At 52.6% G+C, this 23,117-nt stretch overlaps 4 protein-coding genes across 4 annotated transcripts; 1 reads left to right on the top strand and 3 right to left on the bottom strand.

Annotated features, from left to right (window-relative positions):
- Positions 1 to 143: 143 nt before the first annotated feature.
- Positions 144 to 3,845, bottom strand: LOC120898163. Its single transcript, XM_040303624.1, has 4 exons — positions 3,830 to 3,845; positions 3,282 to 3,743; positions 3,003 to 3,189; positions 144 to 2,901 (listed from the first exon to the last, which is right to left on the bottom strand). Exons 1-4 carry the CDS (start codon positions 3,843 to 3,845, stop codon positions 270 to 272), a joined length of 3,297 nt encoding a protein of 1,098 aa, XP_040159558.1. The 3' UTR covers positions 144 to 269.
- Positions 3,846 to 4,500: 655 nt separating this feature from the next.
- LOC120893787 lies at positions 4,501 to 5,335 on the bottom strand. Its single transcript, XM_040295889.1, has 2 exons — positions 5,225 to 5,335; positions 4,501 to 5,139 (listed from the first exon to the last, which is right to left on the bottom strand). The coding sequence occupies exons 1-2, from the start codon at positions 5,234 to 5,236 to the stop codon at positions 4,666 to 4,668; spliced, it is 486 nt and encodes a 161-aa protein (XP_040151823.1). The 5' UTR covers positions 5,237 to 5,335; the 3' UTR covers positions 4,501 to 4,665.
- Positions 5,336 to 5,465: 130 nt separating this feature from the next.
- LOC120893786 (alpha-2-macroglobulin receptor-associated protein) lies at positions 5,466 to 7,129 on the top strand. Its single transcript, XM_040295888.1, has 2 exons — positions 5,466 to 5,787; positions 5,872 to 7,129. Exons 1-2 carry the CDS (start codon positions 5,584 to 5,586, stop codon positions 6,865 to 6,867), a joined length of 1,200 nt encoding a protein of 399 aa, XP_040151822.1. The 5' UTR covers positions 5,466 to 5,583; the 3' UTR covers positions 6,868 to 7,129.
- A 680-nt stretch (positions 7,130 to 7,809) lies between these two features.
- Positions 7,810 to 23,102, bottom strand: LOC120893783 (ankyrin repeat and KH domain-containing protein mask-like). The gene is given in 13 exon segments (XM_040295883.1): positions 7,810 to 11,147; positions 11,232 to 11,384; positions 11,458 to 13,320; positions 13,418 to 17,256; positions 17,259 to 19,506; positions 19,579 to 19,848; positions 19,938 to 20,225; positions 20,335 to 20,462; positions 20,669 to 20,935; positions 21,022 to 21,835; positions 21,947 to 22,422; positions 22,524 to 22,620; positions 22,768 to 23,102. Coding segments are annotated over 13 exon segments (10,785 nt in total). The 5' UTR covers positions 23,077 to 23,102; the 3' UTR covers positions 7,810 to 11,114.
- Between the last annotated feature and the right edge of the window lie 15 nt (positions 23,103 to 23,117).

Below are 23,117 nucleotides of genomic sequence, written 5' to 3'. Positions count from 1 at the left end.
AGACGAATCCTCCCAATTGCAGCACGATTCGAGCAGCCAAACTGCTCGATTTTACGATTGCTGCGCTTTGAAACAACCGTTGCCAGGTAGAATCAAACGACCTCAACTCAATAATTTAAAGCAATTACCAAAATACTACATCATAATTAAGCAAGAAACCACAGGCACTTTATTTAACTAAACTAGTAAACACTATTTTACATACAAACTTACTCGATAGGTGTTACCCACATGCATTTCCCTCGACCCCTCACCTGGCCTATGTTCTTTTACGCGGTCTTTCCAAACCAGCTGGAAAACAGTTGGTGAAACTCGGTGGACGCTCTTCGCATAAAGTTCACCACCGACCGTAGCATGAACGCGCCCGGTTTTCCCTCATCGCTGTCCTGCTCATGCTCTGGTTGCTGCGATTCTTGCGACGTCTGCACACCGCCAGCATGTTCCGCCAGCGATTTCGACGGTGCCTTGGGTTGGGCTGCTGCAATGATGTGATTTTCGTACGAATCTTCTTCCGATCGTTCCCGCCGATGAATCATATTCGACCGCTCCCGGGATTCCCAGGATTGTGGGTGCAGCAGGACGTTACGTTTGGAGCGTTTGTGGGACGGCATGCCAGTTCCGGCTCTTTCCGCCACCTCGTCACCATCATGCTCAGCTTCGCCATCGTCGCTCATCTCGCGGGCATCGTTTTCTTCCGCATCCAGCTCTTCGATGGCCTCCAGCAGCAGGTCAAACATTTCGGCAAACTTTTGCTGCAGCTTTGCGTTCGTACGGAAAAAGTCCTCCAACCGCTGCACTTCCTGCGACTCGACCGAAGCCTCTGCGGATGGTTGGAGCGAACGTTTGTAGCGATTGTGCATCAGCTCAGACACTTCGGCGGATGATTCAGGTGACGACTCCAGCGACCAGATCGGATCAAGTTGCGGCACGCTCTGTTGCTCCTCGCTCGTGCGTGGTGCCGGTGTGTAGAGATGTATTTCCTCTTCCGAAGGAGGCATCGTCGTACGATCCGTTACTTGGTCGTGGTTCTCGCCAGAAACAATTGTGGGTTCTTCCTGGGATTTCTCTTCCACAGGCTCTTGCTGTCGTTGGCCCTCTTCCGAATCAAGCCTCACTTCTTCCTTCTTGGCAATGGTAAACTCTTCTCTAGTAGATGCTGTCTCCGGTTGACCCGACTTTGCTTCCATAGCATTCACCTCCTCCGACCGTTCCTTCCCAATGGACATGAACCGATCGATGCGCTTTGTTTCCCGCGCTTCCGAATCCTTTGGACCGCGACGAAGCGTGCGTCGCCGGCCACAGTCAGACTGCTCCTGACCGCCCTCCAAAGTTCGGCTTCGATCCCAGACCGGAGCAAAACGATAGAAATCGCGCTGATTCACCGAGATCCTTCGCCGAATTGCCGGTCGATGACGGGCCCCACTCCAGCTCTGCTTTCGCTCTACCATGCCAACTTCAACGCCATCATCATCGTCGTCATCATCATCGGTTGGCACGTATTCGACCTCCCCATCGCCATTGCCTCCCTTGGAGATAACTAGGTGCACATCGCCGAGCGGAAAGTCCGACCGTTGGCCTAGCTCGTCCTGCTCATCGCTGCCGGCGCCAAAGTTCGGTGGCTCATTGACGGCTTCCGCCAGCGAGGATCGTTTCGTTTTGCGGCTTTCCAGCTTCGCCGACATCCGGTTCAACAAACGCTGATGAATCCGGCGATGTGGATGGGCGGCCGATCGGCGTGCTTTCAGCAAATCGCCACGCTTCGACCGTTCCCGTCGGGCCTCGCGCAACGGGTGCTTCATTTTCTTCAGGTTGCGCATTTCCGAGCGTTTTTCCTTGTTGCGAATCCGCCGCTGCTGCCGCTTGTATGCTTGCGTCTGGCGGGGACCACGCGCTGTCCTTTCCGTCGGCCCAACGGTCGATTGCGCGTCCGCGAGAACCGCCGAGAGGCTTTCCGCAAGACCATCGCTTTGTGACGCATCAGTGAAACGAGCGTGAAATCGTTTCCACTTCTTGTTGGCTTTAATTGTGGGCTTGTCCTGCTCGCCTAGCGAACGTCGCCGGCGTTGCAGCGTGTCGCGAGGCGCATTGGCCAACAGCTCGCCGATGAGTTCTTCGAGCAGCAGATCGGTAGAGGTACGATCGTGCTGAAGCTCCCGGGGAAGCTTTTTACGTTCGGGTAGGGCATCGTTGCGACATTCGCGTACCTGGACGCCGGGTATGACAGCGAACAGGATCGTTTGCGCTGGTACGTAGAAGCTGACACCGTGCGTAAGGGTCGTGACCGCTTTGACCGGTTCTATGCTGGGCGGTGTGGTGGTCGCAGTCGCATCCAGGGGCAGATTGTTCACCATCGGCTGTCCGTCCTGTACGCTCAACAGGAACAGCTCGACCGGAGATGAAAGGGACCGTGTCAGCAGCTTGATGGTGGCGTTGGTCGCACCCTCCTCCTCACCATTCACCAGCACGAGCGTAAGCGATCCGGTACGATTGCGTGTACAGTATGCGTACACTGACGTTTGGCCGGGTTCTTCGCCCGCGGGAAGTAGGTTGAAATGGACGGGGAAGACTTTGTGACCGACGGTTTGTTTGTACAGCGCGGAGATTAAATAGTGTAACGAATACTGTTGAATATCGTCCCGCTGTAGGGGCTGAAATACCGCACTAATACCACCGCGGGCAGCTTCACCGAGTGTTCGAGCATAGTCGAGGCCTTCTTGGACGCATGATTTGCAGCAAGTAGGAGCAGCGGTAGATTCCGTATCAGCAGATGCCTCCACCTCGCTACGATTGTAATCGGCAACTAGATCGAGCCATATCGGAAGACGTTGCTTAGACAGGCCACGAAGATGAATATCCCGCTGCAGAGTGGTGTAGTTCCAGGCCGCACTATCGTATCGTGGTCTATGAGGTAGAAATAGGAAGCACAAGTATTATTATCATTAAGCTAAACTAATGGAAATATCAAAATAGATGAAACAAAACTTCTTTGCACTGGATCTTACCTCGAGATCGTGATGGCATCCACCAGACTGTCCCCGTTGGCATGGAAATACTGAACGTCTTCCAGCGGTACCAGCTGTGGATTCAGTTCGGACGCTACAACCGTCCAGTTCTGCTTGGGGAAGGCTTGCAACATCGTGCGGAACGTTCGCAAATCATCCGCATACTTCACACCGTCCTTAACGAGTCCTGCAATCGCCAAAGTGTGGACCAGAAAAGACACAATATACAACATGCACAAATTTTCACGTTTCAAATCCACTCACAGGAAGATCTCTTACCATTTCCCAACTGCCAGCGACATTCGTCGATGCCAAGCGCGCTGGCCGCGGTTAGAATGCGCAGTGCCTTCTTTACGTCCCACTGGCCGCCGTCGGTCGGGTAGTCCAGCACAAACACTGGCAGGATGTTGGCCCGCCGAGCCCAATCGTAGAACGCTTGCCATGCACTAGCACTAATCTGCACCAACTCGACGTCGTCCGGATTGCCGATCACACTCTGCCCGCCGGTTGTTTGCAGATGAAGCTGCGACGAGTCCGCGATCACCTTCAGGAAGGTACCGCCAAGACTCTGCGCCATCAGGAAGCTAGTTTCGGTGATCGGGTTGCCCTGGCCATCGAAGATGTCTTGCGGTTTGGCGGAGAAGCTAATAAACTCGTCCCCCAGCACGTTTGCCAGCCGCCTTGTGTTCACACTGACACCGAGCTGCCGTACCGATTCCGGTGCGCCGCCGGCGGCATTTCATTGTCACCATCTACTCCACGTACACCAGGAACGAGTAGTAAAATCACCACCACCAGCCACAATCGGGCGAACAGTTTCACCTTACTCTGCACCACCGTCATGCTTACAGCAATCACTTGGCAATCACCTTACGGGTTTGTACGTTCGGATCGGTTCGTTCCCGTGCGGAACGTGCCAGCTTCTGACCGCAACTGTACACCGGAATTCACGGCGCCACGTTCTTTTGTGCTTTATTCGCGATGGACCACAAGGGTGGGATGGGAGGAATGATGGACTGGGGATAATTTCTCCAGAAGAGCCTTTCTACCCCACCTAACCCGAGACGGAGGCTCTTAGGCGCACGGGCGTATTTGTTGTTATGTTTGTACGGCGTTGCAGTTCTTTCACCATAGCAAGAACCGTCGCACCACACTACACACTGGCGGCTTGTTTTCGGTTAAGGTTAGCACGGGGGCTACACAAACTGCCACCGGAGCATAAAAACGCGAGCCTCAGCGAAAGTAATTAGCTAACGGCACCAAACCCCTTGCTGGAATGCCCGTCCGGGTTTTGCTCGGTTGGATAGTATTGGAGAGTCGAAAGGGCAAGCCATTTCGACGATTCATCAGTAAAACTGTAAAGCTGATAGTTCTGGTTGGTTGTGAATGTGGCCCACTCAGCAATCCACCATTAAGTGGGACGCTAAAATTTTGGTAACATTTGCGTACTGCTAACAATGCAAAAAGCACGTGTCGCGTTCATCGTGTAACAACAAACTGAATGAAAGGAATTCTCGCTGAGAAATGTTATATTTCTTCTAAAAATACATGTATCCTTTTTAGACCGTGCTACGCTCTAGAACGGTATACTTGATTAATGGAGAAAATTTGGTAATCTTACTTGAAATTTGTATCTCTTGAACGAAATGTTCACGAGGAAGCGTCATGGTGTTGGATTATTGCCCCGGGCTGATCTAGGATGCATACGTCGGCTAAACAATCGGTTAGAGCGTCTGTGGAAGCTAATCTCACTATCAGGGCCGCCCTCTTCCCGCCTTCTTCGATTGCGCTCTGACCGTCTTCTCTGGCGACTTCGAGATCGACGTGATCGGCGAGAACTTCTCCTTCGGTCGTTTCTTCGATGCCTGTTTTGAAGTGGTCGTTGTTCGTATGAGCTGCTCGAGAGCATAGGGACTAACACTTCGATGAGCAATATTTCGTCATTATCAAGATGTGCGGCTGCTGCTGATGTTGCTGCTGTCGGAATATTAATATCCCGATCGAATTCGAACTGATCGTGGTCCTCGTATGGTAGGTCTGCAGCGTCGGTTTCAAAATCTTCCGTGCTTGATGTGCGATGCGGGATGATTTCCGTGCTCTCCACATCCTCAGGAAACTCAAGCCATTGTTCGGGAATCTTTTGGAGAGAGAAAAGAGAGAATAAAAGCGATAATTTATGCACTGTAGAACTTTCGTGGGGTTTTAGTTAACTTTAAACTTACCTTTAAGTCCATTGCACATGGGAAGTAGAACGATGCAACAAAAAACCCGCTTCTCAATTCGTTGGTATCTGAATGCTAAATTACTTCATCTGCTTTCAGCCTTCTTTGATTGCATCGCAACGGTATTTGTGGGCATTTAAATGTTCAAGCATGCTGGAGCGTGGTGAGTATGCTAAAGAAAACCGCCACTCGCCACTCGAGCAGTTTATATTCACCACGGCACAAACTGTCAGCTGACGATCGGGTTCCAAAAACCGCATCATCGCTTCCAACAGCACAGGGCAGTAAAGTTAATGAGCTAGTCGTAGGAATTGTGTCCCACAGCGCGAAGAAAACGCGGCATAAAACACACACTAACCATGCCGCTATTCACAAGATTGTGTGCAATAGTATTTACAGTTCTAGTATGCAAACATGTCGTGCAATCGGAAAAAGCGCATAGCAAGTATTCCAAGCACGCAAACGCACTGCCCGACTCGGAAATATACGAGCCGGATTTCCGAAACATTCAACGACCATTCCGCATGGCAAAGCTAAACCTGGTGTGGACCAAGGCCCAACATGTAAGTATGCGTGGACAACCCCCCCGTTGACTGACTGAATCCCCAAACTAATTACGCTCTTGCTAAACTGATGGGTTTGTGCAGCGGCTCACCGAACCGAAGCTCAAGTCGCTGTACACCGAGCTGAAGCTGCACGATAAGGAGGAACTAACGTACAAACAGCTGAAGGAGAAAGATAAGGACGGGCTGAAGGAAGCCGAGCTGCGCAATAAGCTGGTCAGCATCATGAGCACGTACGGGCTGCTGGAACATTTCGACGATACGCAGGATCCGGAAAAGTACAAGCTGGCCAAATCGTCCGACGGGGCGCCGAAGAAGGACACGTACAAAAACAAGAGCCTCTTCAAGGACAAAAAGCTGAACAAGCTGTGGGATAAGGCCGAGTCGGCCGGCTTCACGAAGGAGGAGCTAGACGCGCTGCGCGAAGAGTTCGATCACCATCAGGCGAAGATCGATGTTTACTACAGTTTGCTGGAGCGGCTGGGCGATGATGATGATGGCGGTGCCGCTGGACAGGGAAGCCGCCGCGACGATGATGCGCTGCTGAACGCAGTCAACGACGAGGAGCATGATCGGTACAATGAGGTCGATCGGGCGGAGGAGACGGATCGTTCGCAGCCGGGCGCCAACAAGCAGCACGCCTATCTGCACAAATCGAACCAGCTGCGCGAAAAGCACCGGGAGATTCGGGACAACTTCGATCGGTTGGACCGGATCGCCTCGAAGGGACCGAAGAGCCAGGATTTTGTCGAACCGAAGGTGCAGGGCCTGTGGCGGGTCGCGCTCGCCAGTGACTTTAGTGCGGACGAGCTGGCCTCACTGAAGGTGGAGCTGTTGCACTACGAAAGTCGCCTGCTCAAGCTGCGCCACATGCACGCGGAGCATGCGCTAAGCCTCGAGAAGCACAAGCACAGCGATGCCAAAGCGGACACGCACAAGCTGATGGAGGATAACATCAAGAAGCAAACGCGCAAGGTGGAGAAAATGCAGGAGGAGGTCGAGCGACGCATTTTCAAACACTCGAGCTGTGAGAACCTCCTACCCGCAACAGACAGTGGAGAGGGGGGGGGAGCGACTTGATGCACATTACAACGCGTCATCTCTCCATGCATGAGCAATACTAAGATATTTTTGCAATTTGATTCGGCAGTGCCACAAATATGATCGAAATGCAATAGTTCTCGAATAGACTGTAAGCGATAGGGCAACGGACGGGGGCTAATGAATCATCTGAAATTTCTTCCACCAAAAGTAAATAAGGTAGCTGCCATTTCATCATCATATTTTTTTCTATTCTACTAATTGTAAAAGAAATGAATAAAAAATTTATAGTAAAATCAAGCATGGAGTTTGTCTGTTTTGTTTGGAAATTCCCCAACCAATGTCATCATGGTGATAATCATAGTTCGCCCTTTACCAATTCACGTGCATCAGTACCATCGATGACGGGGAGAGGCAGAATAATGTGTTGGTTGTTTAGAGTTTGCTGCTTCATTACTTATAATATTCCGTGTTTTCAGTTTTTATATTGGTTACCTTTCAAATATAATATATAATTTATAGAATAATAATATATAATAATAATAATTATTCAATAATCCATCAGTAATCATTAATCTGTAAGGGTTGCGCGCGCGGCGGTTGTTGCTGCTGTTGCTGCTGCTGCTGCTGCTGCTGTTGTTGTTTTGCATCATGTTTTCTCTTCATCCTCCGTGTACAAACACCACAAACCCGCCCCACATTTACCAACTTTGCCGGTAAACGTGCACTCGGCGTGTGGGTGGATCTGGTTTCCCGCTGCACCTTTCTCCCACCACCACATTGCGTGTGTGTTTTGTGTGTATAATTGTTAGTGTAATAGGTGTGTGTGAGGGAGTGTACGTGTGTTTTGTTGCGACTATTCTTCTACGTTTTAGCGCAGCTTCTATTTCTATAACTGTTCGTTTTTTCCTTCTCTCTATATGTTCACTGTTTCCGTCGTCTCCCACTTCATCTCATTATGTATGTGTTTGTTTTTTTTTGTTTTCTCCATATAGTTGGTAATTAGTAGATAACCATCGTCATTTATAACTCAATGCGCTTGCACTATTCTTCCTCCTGCTAACATACCTTCCACTTTCCCCCTTACTGTTTCATTGACGCCCTATGGGCTGGCTCTCTCTCTCTCTCTTTCTCTTTCTATCTTCCACTTTTCCTTTTCGTCTCTGTGTATATGTGGCTCGCAGCAGCATCTTGTGGCGGGCGTCGTCGTATCGCTTGAAATCATCCAGTGGATATTCTCTTTTCACTCTTCGATCGGTTTACATTTTCTTACTTATATCGTAATGTGCAATACACGGCTGTGTGTGTGCCTGCGTTGCAGAAATGACTTGCGCTCGGCTCGGCTCACCTCCTTTCCATTCCCACTGCGCTTGCAATAGATGAGACGAGCTCGTCTCTTCTGCATTGCAATTGAAAAATAAAACGTATAGCAAAATAATGTATGCATGATCGTTTGTTTGTTAAACACACTCTATTATGCACACACACATTATACTTGCAGCAATGCATTTTTTTTTTTGCAATCTATGTTAGTGCTCTAGCATCGTTTACTAAGCGTTCATCGTTTTGGGGTTGCTGTTGTTCGTATTCGATACGAAACTTCAACCACTGGCGCGTTTACGAAAAGCGAAGAAATATAGATGATTTTGGCATATTTCTCACTACTCCCCGCCCGTGCTTTCCTCTCCGTCTTCAAGGCCCAATTGAAAACAGAGTGTTCAGGGAGCGCAGGGGGGGAGGAGCGCTCATCCAATTCATCCCTCAGAGTGTGTTGCTTAATCTATCTGCCCAGCACAGCACAGCTTAAGCAGTAGTAGTAGCAGCAGCATTTGTCGTCCTACTGTAAATGCACATTATAGAGTTTTCTTCCAGATCATGGTTGGGTCGTGTTGTGTTGCAAAAGACCGGTAAAGCACTGTTTGTTGTTTGGCTGCAGATCCTTTCTGTGTATTTAACTGGGATCCACTGTTCTAAAGTTCTACGGCTATGAATGCCATGCGCCTCGTTATTCAATCTACGCAGAAATTACGTCCGCCTGCCGATAGTGGTGGTAATAGTTCTCCCTCCCCCCGTTTTGCATTGCTACTTTTTATATGCCCTTTCTCGCCAAACGACGAAACACTGGTTTGATTCTAGCGAAAAAGCGTCTTAAAAACAAATTGATGGCGCGTGATTTTAAAGTTCGGGGGGGAGAAACACTTTTTTTCTCTTCTCTTCTCCTTCCTTTCCGTGCCGATAGTTGGGGTTAAAAGGAAAGCATACTGCCTCTCTCTGCACTGCCGAGGTTAAAGAATGGGATTTTCTGTATTTGCCAAGATAATCTAATGTATGTGTTGTTATGCGTTATAAATGTTCCAATAGTTTTCACTCATTCAGTTTTCTTAGTTTTCCTGCCGGGCTTAACATACGTGTGCTTTGTAAATTGTGTTCTTCCAAGCCGTCCACCACTTTTTTTCTCTCTTCAAGCACCCTCCTGGCTAAACGTTAGTACATTACTGTTTTTAAGTCAATTCTTCTACGCCAAATTGTCTCACTATGTTCTACGTTAGTTGTTTTGTTTTTTACTAAACTAATCCAATTACCGATGGGTGCCGCGCGCGCGATGATCTCGACCATTATCGATCGCCTGTAGCGCATAGGGAGAAAGAACAAACTATTGGTTGGTTGAGTAGATTTTGCTTTATCTAAACGCTAAATCCTAAAATTCAAACCTGCCCTTCGTATTTGAATGCACAATAGATATTCAAAACTACGTTGAGCCACCACCCATCAACACTCGGGCGCGGATGAACCCGGTGGTAGCCGTTAGTTCCGTGTGTTTTGTTTGTTCTATTTTTAGTTAAGCTTCCAACATATCCTTTACCAGTCAATAATTTTTCATTAAGCTTGGGTAGCAGCAGCGTATGGCTTTAAGTGTTTGAGTGGTGAGTGAGTGAATTATACTGTTTGTTTCTTCCTCTTTCTGTGAATCATTTGCATGTTTTCGCTTTTGTTAATTTCATAGGCGTGAGTTTATTTGCGGGTAGCATCATCCAAAGAGTAGCTTATAAGTGGATAGTAGTAACGGAGTAGAAGTAGATATTACTCTAGTAGGTGTTATAGTAGTGGTATGTTTTATCCTTTTTATACTATACGTTAGACTTTGTGTGGCTCGATAATGGCCCTATATCGCGTCACGGGTTAACGGCACTAGCCTCCAAACTGAACCGTTCGATTAGACCCCATTCTGGTGGTGCTTCTGCTGTTTGAGGGATTGCGCGGTAGTGTCGTTGTTGCACTGCTCAAGGTGATCGAACACACTTTGTATGTAAACATTGTTACTCAAAAATTATGGTGTGTATGTATAAAGAGCTCCTCTACACCGTAACGTGTCCCGCGAACGGTTAATCTTTCTTTTGTCAATTCGGTCATTCTCTTTCATAGCGTTCGTTTCGGCATGCTCAGAGCGATGATCCCCTCTCTGAAGTGACATCGGGTGTAAGAAAGAAACCAAAAACAAAAAAAACAAAACTAGGCACAAAAGTACAATCTTGACATATATTCTTATATTCCATTACCGAGAACGAGATGGTGCACATAGTGTCGTTTACCTATACACTGTAAATGAACATTAGTGTGTTGCTTCGCTATAAACTGTACCATAATAAGCGTACATTCAAAACGACTGAAAACTAAATATCGGTGTTGTTTTGGGGCACACCCTTGAGTGCAGCAGTTGCTGCCCCTCAGTACTACTTCATATTTGTGTGCGCGATCTGATGCGCGATTTGCTTTACTGATTTTATAGAGGAATTGTATGATTATACGTGTTAACGTCAGCAGTACTAGCGATTTGAAACATCTGTTTAGCAGCATTGACACTCTAGTTGTAACATATATAACGCAGGCATGCGAACGGGATCTCTGACCAGAGGATAGTATGTGTTATGTGTGTGTGCTGTGTGTGGTTGTGGAGTTGTGATTGTGTTGTTGTATCGATGAATCAACACCACCCCATCCCATCTTTGAGACAGGCAAGCGGCACGCAATGGAGAATATGGGCAGAATCAACTATCAACACCGCGCAGTGCGAGAGGCCAACTTACCAAAACTTGATACACTCTACTAGCTGGTTTTCTATGACTTTCCTTCACCCACTTATTCTTTCTATTCCCTTTTCTAATTGCTGCAGTTGGTTGAAGCAAGTGGTAGTTATGGTATTGTATATTATTACAACTGGTTTTCGACATCTCAACTAGCCTCGTCACATGGTCAGCCGCCAGCCAGCCGGTCATTCGCGTTTCCATCTAGTGTCCGGACCATTTTTGCGACCAGCCGCCCTGCAAATCCGCAAAGAAAAGTACGTCAGAATGATGGTTCAACACAACTTTAATTTAATTGTTTGTGCGGAGGGAGGAACTTACGTGCTTCTCATGTTCCCATGGTGGTCGCAGCTCTGCCGCTCCCGCCATATCGTTGGATGGTGTGAACGGATACTGCATGAAGTTCATGTTAGGTGGGTTCGGCCCGCTGGGTCCAGAACCACCAATGTTACCATGGTAATCCATTTGAAGCTGCTGCAAAAGAGAGAAACCAAAACAAAGCATTGTTTACCGATATCACAGCGGTTAGGATTGTGATTAATGTTACCTGGAAATGATCCGGTAGATGAATGTCGTCCATGTACTGTCTGTTCATTCCCGCCGCCGTTAGCCAGGGAAGGGGCGGTTGCTGCTGCTGATGCTGCTGCTGCGATCCGCCCAGTCCACCACCGCTGCCCATGAACTGATTCTTATCCATGCTCATCCACGGTTGATTGCCGGATGCAGCAGCCGCTGCTGCCGCCGCCGCCGCCGCCATTGCCGCTGGCGATGCTCCACCGTTCATTAGATCCGGTCCATCCAGCCCGACGTATGCCGTTACCATGCCGGCATTGTACATGTTTGCGCCATTGTTGCCACCGCCCGCACTTGCTCCGCCAGCTCCAGCGCCGCTGCCAACGAGACCGACGTTACCATTTCCGCCGAACTTCCAGGCCCGCTCGGTACCGATGGCACGCGGCAGCTTTCGTGCATCTTCCATCATCGATTGCTGTTGCTGTTGTTGCTGCTGCTGCTGTTGCTGGTGCTGAGGCACAAGTCCCCCAACGCCACCGTTTATGGCATGCGGCGCGTTGTTGTTGTTGTTCGGCGATATGTTCGGCGAACCGCCAGCTGCATTCAATGCCATCGCCAGCCCATTTTCCATGCCCATCAGGTTGTCTCGCTGCAGGTGGCTCAAGTCGGACGAAAACCAATTGCTGCCACCTCCTCCTGCAGCGCCGCGGTGATGCATGCCTCCAACCGGAGGCGGTCCACTGTTGCCACCTGCACCGGATCCGCCACCACCGTGCTGCTGCTGGCTGTTCGGTCGTCCCGGCGCCAGGCTGTACGATGACATCGACGGATACTTTCCACCGCCCATACCGATTGGCGGCGGGGCGTGGAACATTCCGGTGCCTGCGCCACCCGCATTGCTACCACCACCACCACCGTACGGCTGATGGTTGTTGGACAGGTTCATCTTGCCCGGTTGGTGCTGCGATGGCGGCATGACTGACGGGCCGATTCCACCCGAAAACGCGGACGCTTTCGGATTCAGGCGGGAGATGGGCGGCAGGCCGGTATTGCCGTTGCCACCCAGGCCAAGCTGCGGCTGGTAGGAAGATTGCAGTGAATCGGGTGGACCACCGCCACCGCTACCGCCAAGACCTCCGACATTGTCGAACATCGACGGCGGCGGGCGGGAGCTTCCTACCGGTGGCTGCTGCTGCGGCGCTAGACCGGCCGAATGATCGCGACCGCCAGCATTCCCTCCACCCAGGTAGTCCGGCGGCCCATTGCCCCCAACGGGGTGGCGCATGTGGGAGGAAAGATTCATCATCGAGCGCAGCATGCCCAGGCCTCCGCCGGGAGCGCCTTGCCCATTGCCCTGCGCGCTGTTGCCGCCCCCGTGCATTGATGGTGGCGGCGGTGTCGGTTTCATGCCCACGTTTGGCGGCTCATTGGCTGACTGGTAGGATGATGGCTGATGCTGATGCTGTCCCCCGCCCGAGCTGGATGACGACATGGACGATGACGCCGACGAGACGGAGTGTGCCCCGCCGACCATGTTCGACACGCCCGAGTCCCTCGAGACGACCACCGACGACGGTGGCTGTTGCTGTGGACCGCCCAGGCCGGCAAGTGGCGACGTGCTGTTGCTGCCGCTATTTGCCCCACTCAGCATATGGCCCAGTCCTAGCGACTGTTGCTGTTGGTGCGAGTGAGGCTGCGGCGGATGGTGATGGAGATGCATTGGACCTCCACCGTTGGGCAGCTGCACCACCGGGTGTAAAGACGGTTGGGGCTGATGTTGATGCTGATGCGAGGACATGCTAGAGGCTGGCGGTGTGGTAGCATTGCTCGAGGCTTTCGAGCTAACCGGCGACGAGATGGCGTTTCCGCGATATCCTGGCGCCTTTGATGCGTCAACCTATGAAAGAGGCAAGGGAAATAATTGTCGGTTTTTTTTAATTTAATGAAATTCTGTTTTAGAGAGCTTTTTTACACACGGCTTAAAATACACATACCTGCAGCGTTGGCGGATTTTCCATGAAGGTGCCCAACACACCACTACCTGCACCACCTACACCACCGGCATGCTGGTGGTGCTGGTGCTGATGATGGTGGGGTGGCATATTTCCATGCGACAGGTGCTGATGCTGCTGCTGATGCTGGTGGCCACCGTACAGTGGGGGTTTGCCAACATCGGCCACATTATTAGCGGTCGCGTTTCCGCCCACACCCCACTGGCTGTTGGTAAAGGGATAATTGAACAGCGAATACACGTTCGAGGGTGGAGGCGATGGAGCAAGCTGCTGCTGCTGCTGCTGTCCGATGGGTTGCATCTTCGAGTGCAGCTGACTACCAATGGTTGGCGAGGTGGTAGAGGAGCCTTGCTGTTGCAGCAAAGGCGATGGCGTAGTGACGCTGCGACTTCCGATCGGCCCAGTCACCGACGTTACCGTCGACGATGCGGACGACGAAACGATCGAAACGGATGTAGGTGCGGATGAGGACGCTGCCGATGAGGATGGTGGTTGCCCGATCGGGGTTATCGATCGACCACTGCCCGGTGCTGCTAGCGGATTGGCCGTGTTTGGTACGCTGATAGGTGGTATCGGCGGTACGGCGGAAGCCTCCACAATCGTTGGCCCTGGTCCGCTGGTTGCGATGGGAGGAATAAACGTCGATATCTTCTGCTGCCCAGCAGCTCCTCCTGCGCCATTTCCTCCAGCGGACTGTAGCGAAGTGGATGCATTTAAGTGGGAACCAATCGGGGATACTCCACCACCACCGATTGAATTGGCAGCACTGCTGCCAAATGGTGCTGGTAGTGTTCCACCGGGTGCTCCTCCACTGATACTTTTAGCCGGCGATTGCTGCACTTGTGCCGATGCTCGCCCTCCAATCACACCAACTGGTGGCTGTTGTACCTGCTGCTGTTGCTGCTGTTGCTGTCCCTGCGGTCCGACGACGGAATTCGAGCCACTGCCAATGGAACCACCGGCATTGGGGAAGTTCTTTTTCTGGCTAGTATTGCTCACCGCATTTCCACCGTCGGATGCGACCAGTTTGGCAAACGATCCTGCCGCCACTCCTGGTGCACCAGCCGTCGCGCCAGCAGTGTTGCCACCAACGTTTGTACCACCAGCCTGTGGTACAGCCGAGTTGGAAGCAACTGATGCCTTGTTGTTGATGTTACCGTTCTTGGCCTTCATTCCCGAGCTTCCGAACGGAGCTGATGTTGCAGCACCGGAACCACCCGTGCCGCCCGTTGCTGACTGGTGGAGCGATCCCTTCGCACCGGTGCTACCACCGTTTGCCGACGGTACAGCAGACGAATGCTGTTGTGATGTTTGTGCAGTGGTCGGCTGCCGCTTGGAATCTTTGCCCTGTCCAGTGGAAGCAGCCACGGCATATGGCACACTGCCACTAGTCACACCGGCATTGTTGCTGCCGGCTGCCGCCAACCCGCGGGACGGCTGTTGCTGCGAAGCGACTGCGGCAGAAGATAGGAACAGATTCTTGGCCGCCGTCGGCCGTGAGCTTGCGTTTGATGGTGCGGAACCTTGGCTGGACGGAGTTTTAGTGTTAACTGGCCCAGCGGTGGTGGCTCCTGCACTGGCTCCCGTGGCTCCACCAGCAACGACATTGGCGGCACTACCGCTCGCCGCTTTGTTCGAAGAGCTGAACACATTCTTTGCACCCTTGGCAGAGGCCGTCGAAGTGTTGTTTGCGGCGGCGGCGGCTGCTGCCGCTGCTGCCGCTGCCGCTGCTGCTGCTGCTGCTGCGGCCGCCACACCGCCTGATGCCACTATAGCAGACATGGTCGGTGCAGCACCATTCGTTGGTATGATGGCCGCTGGCACGATCACTGGTGACTGCTGTGCCGGTGTGGTAGACGACGACGACGAAGACCCAATACCACCAGATGTCCCTGCTGCGTGCTGGCCGGCCGAAGATGCAGATCCGCCACCGGCAGCAGATGACGAAGCAGATCCGTATCCTCCCTTCGCTGTCGCACTGCTTGAGCTCGAGTTGTGCTTTGGCAGCATGGTCAGTATGTCCACGTCGGGATCCTTGATGAGGGTAACGATCAGCGAGTGCGCCTGCTTGGTCGCATCTTGCGATCCCTTGATGGTGATGGAGCGATCACCCTGGCTCTTGCCCTGCTTTTCTACCTCGATGTGGGCGCCGGTGGCAGCGCGGATGGCATTGATATTGCTTCCCGCCCGCCCTATTACACGCGAAATGGCATGCACTGGCACCTGCACCTTGCGACATTCCATTAGCGAGGAGGAAGAACCACCGCCCCCGCCACTGCTGCCTCCTCCCGTGCCACTGCTACCGCTGCCGCTACCCTGCTGCACAGAGCTCTTGCGAACGACTTCCTTCCAGCCCTCCTCACGCTTGGCGCCGCCCGCCGAGTTGGATTGCGAACTATTTGCGCTCTGCTGCTGCGAGGCAGAAGTGCCACTGGACGCCGCCTGCTGCTGGTGTTGCTTCATCGGACTTGCGGAGGATAGTTTACTATGATGACCATGGTCCTCCGTGTTGTAGAAGCTGCTTTTGTTGCCGTGCGTTTTCTTTCCGCCAGCGTTGGTGGTGTTGTAGAAGTTAGCACCACCGCTAGTGTCATCACCCTGTTCGGCAGCGTGCCGATTGCCGGATCCAAAGACGATGATGGATTTACGATTACCAGCCGCACTGCTGCTCTGGTGAGACTGGTGGTGCATCGCTCCACCTCCTGCACTGCCCGCCTGCTGATGATGATGATCGTTGGAAGAGGATTTTTTGCTTTCGTTTTTCGTGCTCGCTGCCATTCCACCCGACCGCTCGTGGTCCTTCGGAGCGACATTTTCCTTCTCCGTCGTTTTTTCGCGCTTGTCCCGTCCTCCACTGTATTGCTGCTGCTGCTGCTGCTGCTGTTCTTTCTCCTGCTGACGTCGATTCTTTTCTTTTGAGTTTTTATCCTGCACCACAGTGTTGCCGTTAGACGCTGCTGCCGAACCACTTTCCGGGCTCTTGGATTGACGACTGTTGTTGGTGTTGCTGGTGTTGTTGCTGTTGCTGCTGTTACTGCTGCTGCTTTGCTGATGCGCATTGTTGGACGACTTACCTCCACCGGTAGCGTTGGCAACCGCTGCTGCCTTCGCCGCTCTTGCAGCACCGGCCGCATTGGTAGACGCAATGGCACCGCGTGCTGTTTGTGCCTGCTGTTGCTGCTGTTGCTGCTGCTGTTTGCGTTTCTTGTTGTTTTTCTTCTGCTCCAGGGCGTTGCTGTTCGAGGACGACTTTACCTCCGAGCTGGAGCATGAGCCCAAACTGTTGGCATCGATGCCGGAATCACCTTCCTCCTGCACCTGGTACGGTATCGACATCGGTCGGTATTGGTACAGCTGCCCATTCGCACCCTGTTGCTGCTGGCGCTGATTGCTGCCACCGGACGAAGCGGAAGAGGACGCAGTTTGATTGGATTCCTTTCCTTTCTCCCTGTCCGTGTCCTTGTGCTTCTCCTTTTCCTTATCTTTGCCCTTGCCTTCCTTCTCTTTCTCACGATTATTCAGCGGCTGCTGCTGCTGCTGCTGTTGCTGTTGCTTGCCACCGTGCGACTGGGCGGCAGCGTGGTTGGAACCGCGGTTTTTATTTTTATTACCGCCAGACGCTTGCTGTTGCATCACAGCTGAAAGAAGCAGCTCGTCCTCGTCGTGCTCACTGTCGACGTCCTCCTCCTCCTCTTCCTCCTCCTTATCGTCATCGGCTTCCTCCTCCTCGTCGTCGTCGTCGTTCCCGTCGCCCGCTGCACCCTCCTCGCCCATCTCTAGCTTGCGCTGCTGTTCCCGCTTTTCCGCCCGACGGCGCTTCTTTCGCGCCGTTTGGCAGCAGCCGCCTTGCGGCTTTCCTCGCGAGACCGTTCAAGATCAAGCTCCTTCAGCAGGATCGACGCGTTGATGTTGGCCTTCGTGGCCTGCTGATCCTTGGCGGCGCGGATCACCTTCACACAGTCGTGACACTTTTCCAGCAGTTCCTGCTCGCTGATCGTATTGATGTAGCGCGTCATCTCCTGGTCGGACGGGAACTGCGTCACCTGGCCCACCATCCATTTCACCACCTTCGTGTGGCCCTTCCGGAAGGCAGCCATCAGGCAGGACACCTTCCGGTTGTCCTGCGAATCAATGTCTCCGCCGGCGCTGCAGAGCAGCTCCACCACACCCAAATGGCCACCGTTGGCGGCGAGCCAGAGCGGGGAGTTGCCCTTCTTGTTCTTCACCTCCACCAAAGCACCGCGGGACAGCAGTAGCTCGACAAACTTCAGATGTCCCTTGTCCGCAGCGATGGTAAGTGCCGTATCGCGGGATGAAGGGACCGGCGCCGCATTGACGTCGGCTCCCTTGTCCAGCAGCACCCGACCGACATCGATGTATCCACCGGAAGCCGCCTCCATCAGGGGGGTAAGGCCGGTCTTGGCACGGTGCTCGACGTTGGCCTTGCGATCCAGCAGGAGGCTTACCACTTCGTGCCGTCCTTGGAAACAGGCCAGCGTAAGCGCGGTATTGCGGTTGGTTTCGATCTGCGCGTTTATGTCCGAACCCATGTCAAGCAGCAGCTTTACGGCGGCCACATGTCCGTTCATTGCCGCTAGCATGAGCGGTGAAATGCCGAGTTTGCTTCCGGTTCGCGAATTAATCTCGGCGCCGTGCTGGAGCAGCAGCTTGATGATGTTCACGTAGCCACCGCTAGCAGCTAAGCTGAGTGGCGTGTAGTCGGACACGTTGCGATGCTCGCGGTTAGCGTTCATGCTAAGCAGCAGCTCGACCACCTCGTACCGACCGCCGGAACATGCTAGCGAGAGTGGAGTGTCCTTCGTTCGCTCCGACTGTGCTTCAATCTCTGCACCGTTGCGCAGCAACGTATCCACCACCTTCTCGTGCCCGGCCGTGGCAGCCAGTATCAACGGGGTGAAGCCCTTCTTATCCTTGTGCTCAATGTTGGCACCGCGGGTAATCAACAGTTCCACCATATCCTCATGCCCACCGGCACAGGCGAGCGTTAGCGCGGTGTCGTGGTTCGAATCCGTTTCGGAATCCACATCAATCGTACGCTCCGATACCACCGATCCACCCTGCGGGGGCAATATACCATTACCCGCGTGGAAGGGCTGAAGGGCCCCGCTCGGTGGCGGTATGTCCATCCCTCCTCCAACCGAACGCCCGTTGCCGGCAGTGGTATCGTATTGATAGTTTTGCAGCTGTCCACTGCCACCAGCACTCTGCTGTCCGGCCGGTGCCTGGCGAACTGCCGGGACGGCGACACGGTTTTTCTCTTTGCGATTCTTTTCTCCCTTTTTGCCACCACCGGCACCGGCCATTTTGCCACCGCCAGCGACAGCATTCGCCGACTGATTGTTATCCATCAGCGCAAAGTGTTGCGTCCTCACCAGCGGGGGCATCTCTTCTTCGCCTCTGGTGGATGCGACTTGCTGCTGCTGCTGCTGTTGGGATGTTTGAGTGGAGACCTGCATTTGGGCGTGCTGCAAACAGTGCTGTTGTTGCTGTGTCTGTTGTTGCTGCTGCTGCTGCTGCGACTGCAAATGTTGTATCTGCTGTCCCTGGGCCTGGGACTGTAGGTGCTGCATTTGCTGTCGCTGCTGCTGTTGATGTTGCTGCAACGTGACGGAACCGGAATGACCGGCAGCGACCATTCCCTGCGCATGCAATTGCTGCTGCAGCTGCGCGTGCTGAATTGCTGCTGCGGCGGCTGCTGCAGCGGCATGCGGTTGCATTGTGGCAATGTTACACTGCTGCTGTTGTTGTTGCTGCTGCTGGCCGGTCGCTTGTTGCAGCGATAGTGACTGTTGCTGGCCTTGCGACTGCTGTTGACCACTGTTCGGAAGCATGGTCATATGATCATGCTGCTGATCTTGCGCGATTTGCTGCTGTTGCTGCTGCTGCTGTTGTTGTTGCTGCTGCTGCTGAGATTGCAGAGTCGGCAGTTGAAATAGCAAATGCACTTGCGAGGCTTTATCTGCGTCGACATTAAACACAAGCTTTGGTTGCTGCCCGTCGGCACCGCTGCTCGCTTGCGGATGATGTAATACGGATCCGGAGGCGGATGCCTGTGATAAAGATGAATTCAATTATTAAACATTGCACTTAACACGTAACCGGTGCCCATCTCGGGTACGTACCTGGTGTATTTGATTCAGCAGTTGTATCTGATCCATTGAAAATTGTTGCGGATCAAACGTCAGCAGTTGGCTGGCGGCAGCTTGGCCTTGGCGGTACGCACACTGCTCATCGGTAAGGGCAACCGCGCTGCCGTCCTCCTCGGCTGGAGACGACGTACCAGACGTAAGCTGGTTCTGGTTGCCCGCCCAGCGTGTCTTGCAGAACGAATTTAATCCGATCAGATTTGCATACATGTCGATATCCTGACACCCGAAGTTGGCAGCCATATCCTGTTGTGGGGTAAAAAGTAGGGTATAAGTGTATGTGCTAACAACCCCGCCAGTGTCATTTTTCCTCGCGGACTCGTTATAGTACTTACATGCAGTGCCATTGGAATTTCTGGGCAGCCATTCAGCACATGGATCACATCGTCAATGCTGTCCACCCATTCGTAGTTGTACATCGATTCCCGCGAACCGTGCGCTTGCGTGGCCGTTCCGTCCTCCCCGTGGAACGTTTCCAGTGTTTCGTCCAGCGCTGGATACATTCCGCCAACACACTCGGTCATGCCGTCTGCCTCAGATTCCTCGATGTTAAACATCGGAAGGTGTTCCTCGCCTTCCTCAGCATACTGGTGGCCGTCGGTCGAATCGCCGAGTTTGATAGGCTGCAACAGTAGAAATAATGGGCACGATGCGTTAGTTAAAACCCAGCAGCGGAAAAAAAACACCTGCAAGGGGGAAACAACAATTGCGCCCAGTTCGTTCAGTACTTACATTGCTACCACCCTTATGCTGAATGATGTTTTGCATATGCTGATGCACTTGCACAAATTCGGGGGCAGGCAGTATGTCCGAGCGACTGAAACTGCAGATGATGCGCGACAGCTCGGAGTACTCAATATCTGCAAAAGGGAGAGAGAGAGAGAACGAAACACAATCAGCCTCAACTGTTTGGTCATGCACACCATCGAACGCAAATAGTCCAGTTGGACAGGACTAATGTGCATGATCTGGGGGAAAGGTGGGCGACAATTCGTATCAAGCGCTGCGCGTGTACTACTATTGTCCATTCTCCACCCCCACCCACTCTTGGTGTTCGGTACACTACCGGCATTGTTCATCATCGCTGGCGGGGGGGAGGCGGGAGGGTCCAGGTTGGACCCTGGGCAGCTGCTACTCAGCGGTGGCGTTTCCGACGGCGATTTGGACGTATCGCAGAGCAAGCGATGCGCGAGCTTGAGCATCAACTTACGATCGACCATCGCAAAAAGGTTGAAATGGTTGTCCGGATCGAGGCTGGCCATCGTTCCGCCGTTACCACCACTGCCGGTGCCTCCTTCTTCTTCTTCTTCTTCTTCTTCACCATTGGCATTACCTGCACCGGTTTTGTTTGTTTGTTTCGAAAATTAGAATGACTTTGATAATGTGTCTGTGTGTGTGGGTGACGCTTTCGCCACTTACCTGCACCGGTGCTTCCATCTCCGCCTTGGGCAGTGGTGTTATTGTCGCAGCTGCCGCTGGTAGTCGTGCTGCTGTCGCTACTGCTGGCACTGCTGTTGCTGGTACTGCTGGCGGCGCTGATGCTGCCACTGCTGGTGGTGCTGCCTTCGCCGTCGCCACCAGCGCCAGCTTCGCCAGGAGGCACGCTGCTACCATCGGTGCTGGTTGTGCTCGTTGTAGAGTGGCTGCTGCTGGCGACGGTGCTACTGTTAACGCTACCTGTGGAACCACTTTCGCCCGTACTGCTGCTGCTGCTGCTCGCACTATCACTAGCACCCTCGGCGTTTGCGGTGCTGGGTGTAGTAGCCGTGCCGGTTGCATTTGCATCTTTGTCCGCTGCTCCGCTACCGTCGGCCGGTAAGTTGCCCGAACTTGACTGTCGCTCCTCTTGCGCGGAGGATGCTGCAGACAATTGGTCGGCCGATCGACCTTTGCTGGCATCGTCGATCTGGCCGCCCGATGTACGCTTTGCAGCTGCTGCGGTGCTCGTGATAACCGACGGGTTAGCGGATGGCGTAGGAACCATGCTGCCACTTTCACTCCCGGCGTTGGCAGTTGCCAACGTTTCGGTGTCATTTGCCCCATCCGAGTCGCTCTTCTTCACTTCCTCTCCTGCATTCACGAGCGTCTTCTTTTCGCTCGGTTTTGCACTTGATGGCATTGGTGCTGACTGCATGGTGGATGGCGTTATGGATGACTGTGACTGCAGATTCAAGTTCGCCATCGATTGTTGCAACATTTGCACATTCGCTTCGGAACTTGGAATCACAGAGGACTAAACAAACAAATAAACAACGGTGACATTTTAGTTAACACACACATCCGGATGCATAGTTGTATTCCATCTGGGAACAAGGAGAGTTTTTGAAGTACATGAAGTGCTTACCAAGTTGTTATAAATTGACACCATCGGGTTCTGCTGTAGGACACTGGTGGAATTGCCACTACCGCCGGACGAGTTGTTACCCGCCAGCGGCCTGAAAAATGATTGCTGCGGCTGCTGTGCAAGAGTGTGCTGTACGGAGGCCGTGGCAGTTGCTACAGCTGCCGCTGCCGCCGCGGCTGCTGCTGCCGCCGTTTTGCGATTATTCTTGGCATCTTTCTTCGACACGGGCTTAACCTTTGGACGATCGCTGATGGCAGTGCTTTGTGACACTTCCGAAGGGCCGGTCAAAAGTGTACCGCTGCTGGTCCCTCCGGTGGCCGGACTGACGGAAGTGCCGGTGGATACAACCGAAGCGCCAGCGGCATTAGCAGCTATTGTTGCTAGCTGAAGATGCTGCTGTTGCGATTGAGGCAAGTTGGTTTGCAATGGCGTACCAAAGAGAAGCCCACTGTTGCCGTCGATTGATGTTTTACCAGCTGCAGCAGAACAAAAATAAGAGATCAATTTCATACCGTACACCCATAGAAAACATTACATCCCCTTCCAACTCATTTCGCTATTTTTTGGTATAGCTTACCTTGAACGGGTGTGCCTAGATTGATGTATGTTTCCGTTGGTGGCAAAAGAGTCGATGGTGGACCTTTAGCATCACTGATGAATTGTATTTTCGCCTTCTGCAATGAAATTACAATCAGAATCACAATCAATGGCCACATCTAGGATGTCCAAACTGTTACGTAGACTAAGCTAGGAGAGGGTACAGCACCATACTAAGCTCTAGCACAAACATGAAAACCATCAAACCAATGAAAAACAATTACCTTCTGGAACTGGATCTCGTTCATCTGCTTCTGATACTGTTCATAATCAGATCGCATCGCCACATTGCTGACGCGGGGTGGTGGCTGTTGCTGCAGCGGCGAAACGTTGCTCACACCAGCACTGCAGTTGCCCTTGTTATCCTCCCCAATGGGTTCGCTTCGCACCTGCTGTGCCTCGGAACTGGTAAGGTTTGCCTCAAACGGCGAAGGCAGTGCTACTGTCGGTTGCTGTTGTTTTTTGCGCAGCAAGCTACGCTGCTGCTTGTTTCCACCGCTCAACCCGGCCGCATTGTTGTTGTTACTGACCATCTGCTGCTGCTGCTGCTGAGTAACGACGTTGTTGCCTTGCA

Source organism: Anopheles arabiensis, chromosome 2 (genome assembly GCF_016920715.1).
Source record: "Anopheles arabiensis isolate DONGOLA chromosome 2, AaraD3, whole genome shotgun sequence".
NCBI lineage: Eukaryota > Metazoa > Arthropoda > Insecta > Diptera > Culicidae > Anopheles > Anopheles arabiensis.
Note: the sequence above shows the minus strand (reverse complement) of the source record. Positions and strands in the feature narration are given on the sequence as shown.

Bases quoted from the DNA above. Each gene is read 5' to 3' on its own strand.
- LOC120898163 (XM_040303624.1), bottom strand. The intron at 3,190-3,281 runs GTAAGAGATCTT...TGGCGATTGCAG, and splicing joins TCGCTGGCAGTTGGGAAATG to GACTCGTTAAGGACGGTGTG. The intron at 2,902-3,002 runs GTAAGATCCAGT...TCTACCTCATAG, and splicing joins GATGCCATCACGATCTCGAG to ACCACGATACGATAGTGCGG.
- LOC120893786 (XM_040295888.1), top strand. From the start codon at position 5,584: ATGCCGCTATTCACAAGATTGTGTGCAATAGTATTTACAGTTCTAGTA. The intron at 5,788-5,871 runs GTAAGTATGCGT...GGGTTTGTGCAG, and splicing joins TGTGGACCAAGGCCCAACAT to CGGCTCACCGAACCGAAGCT.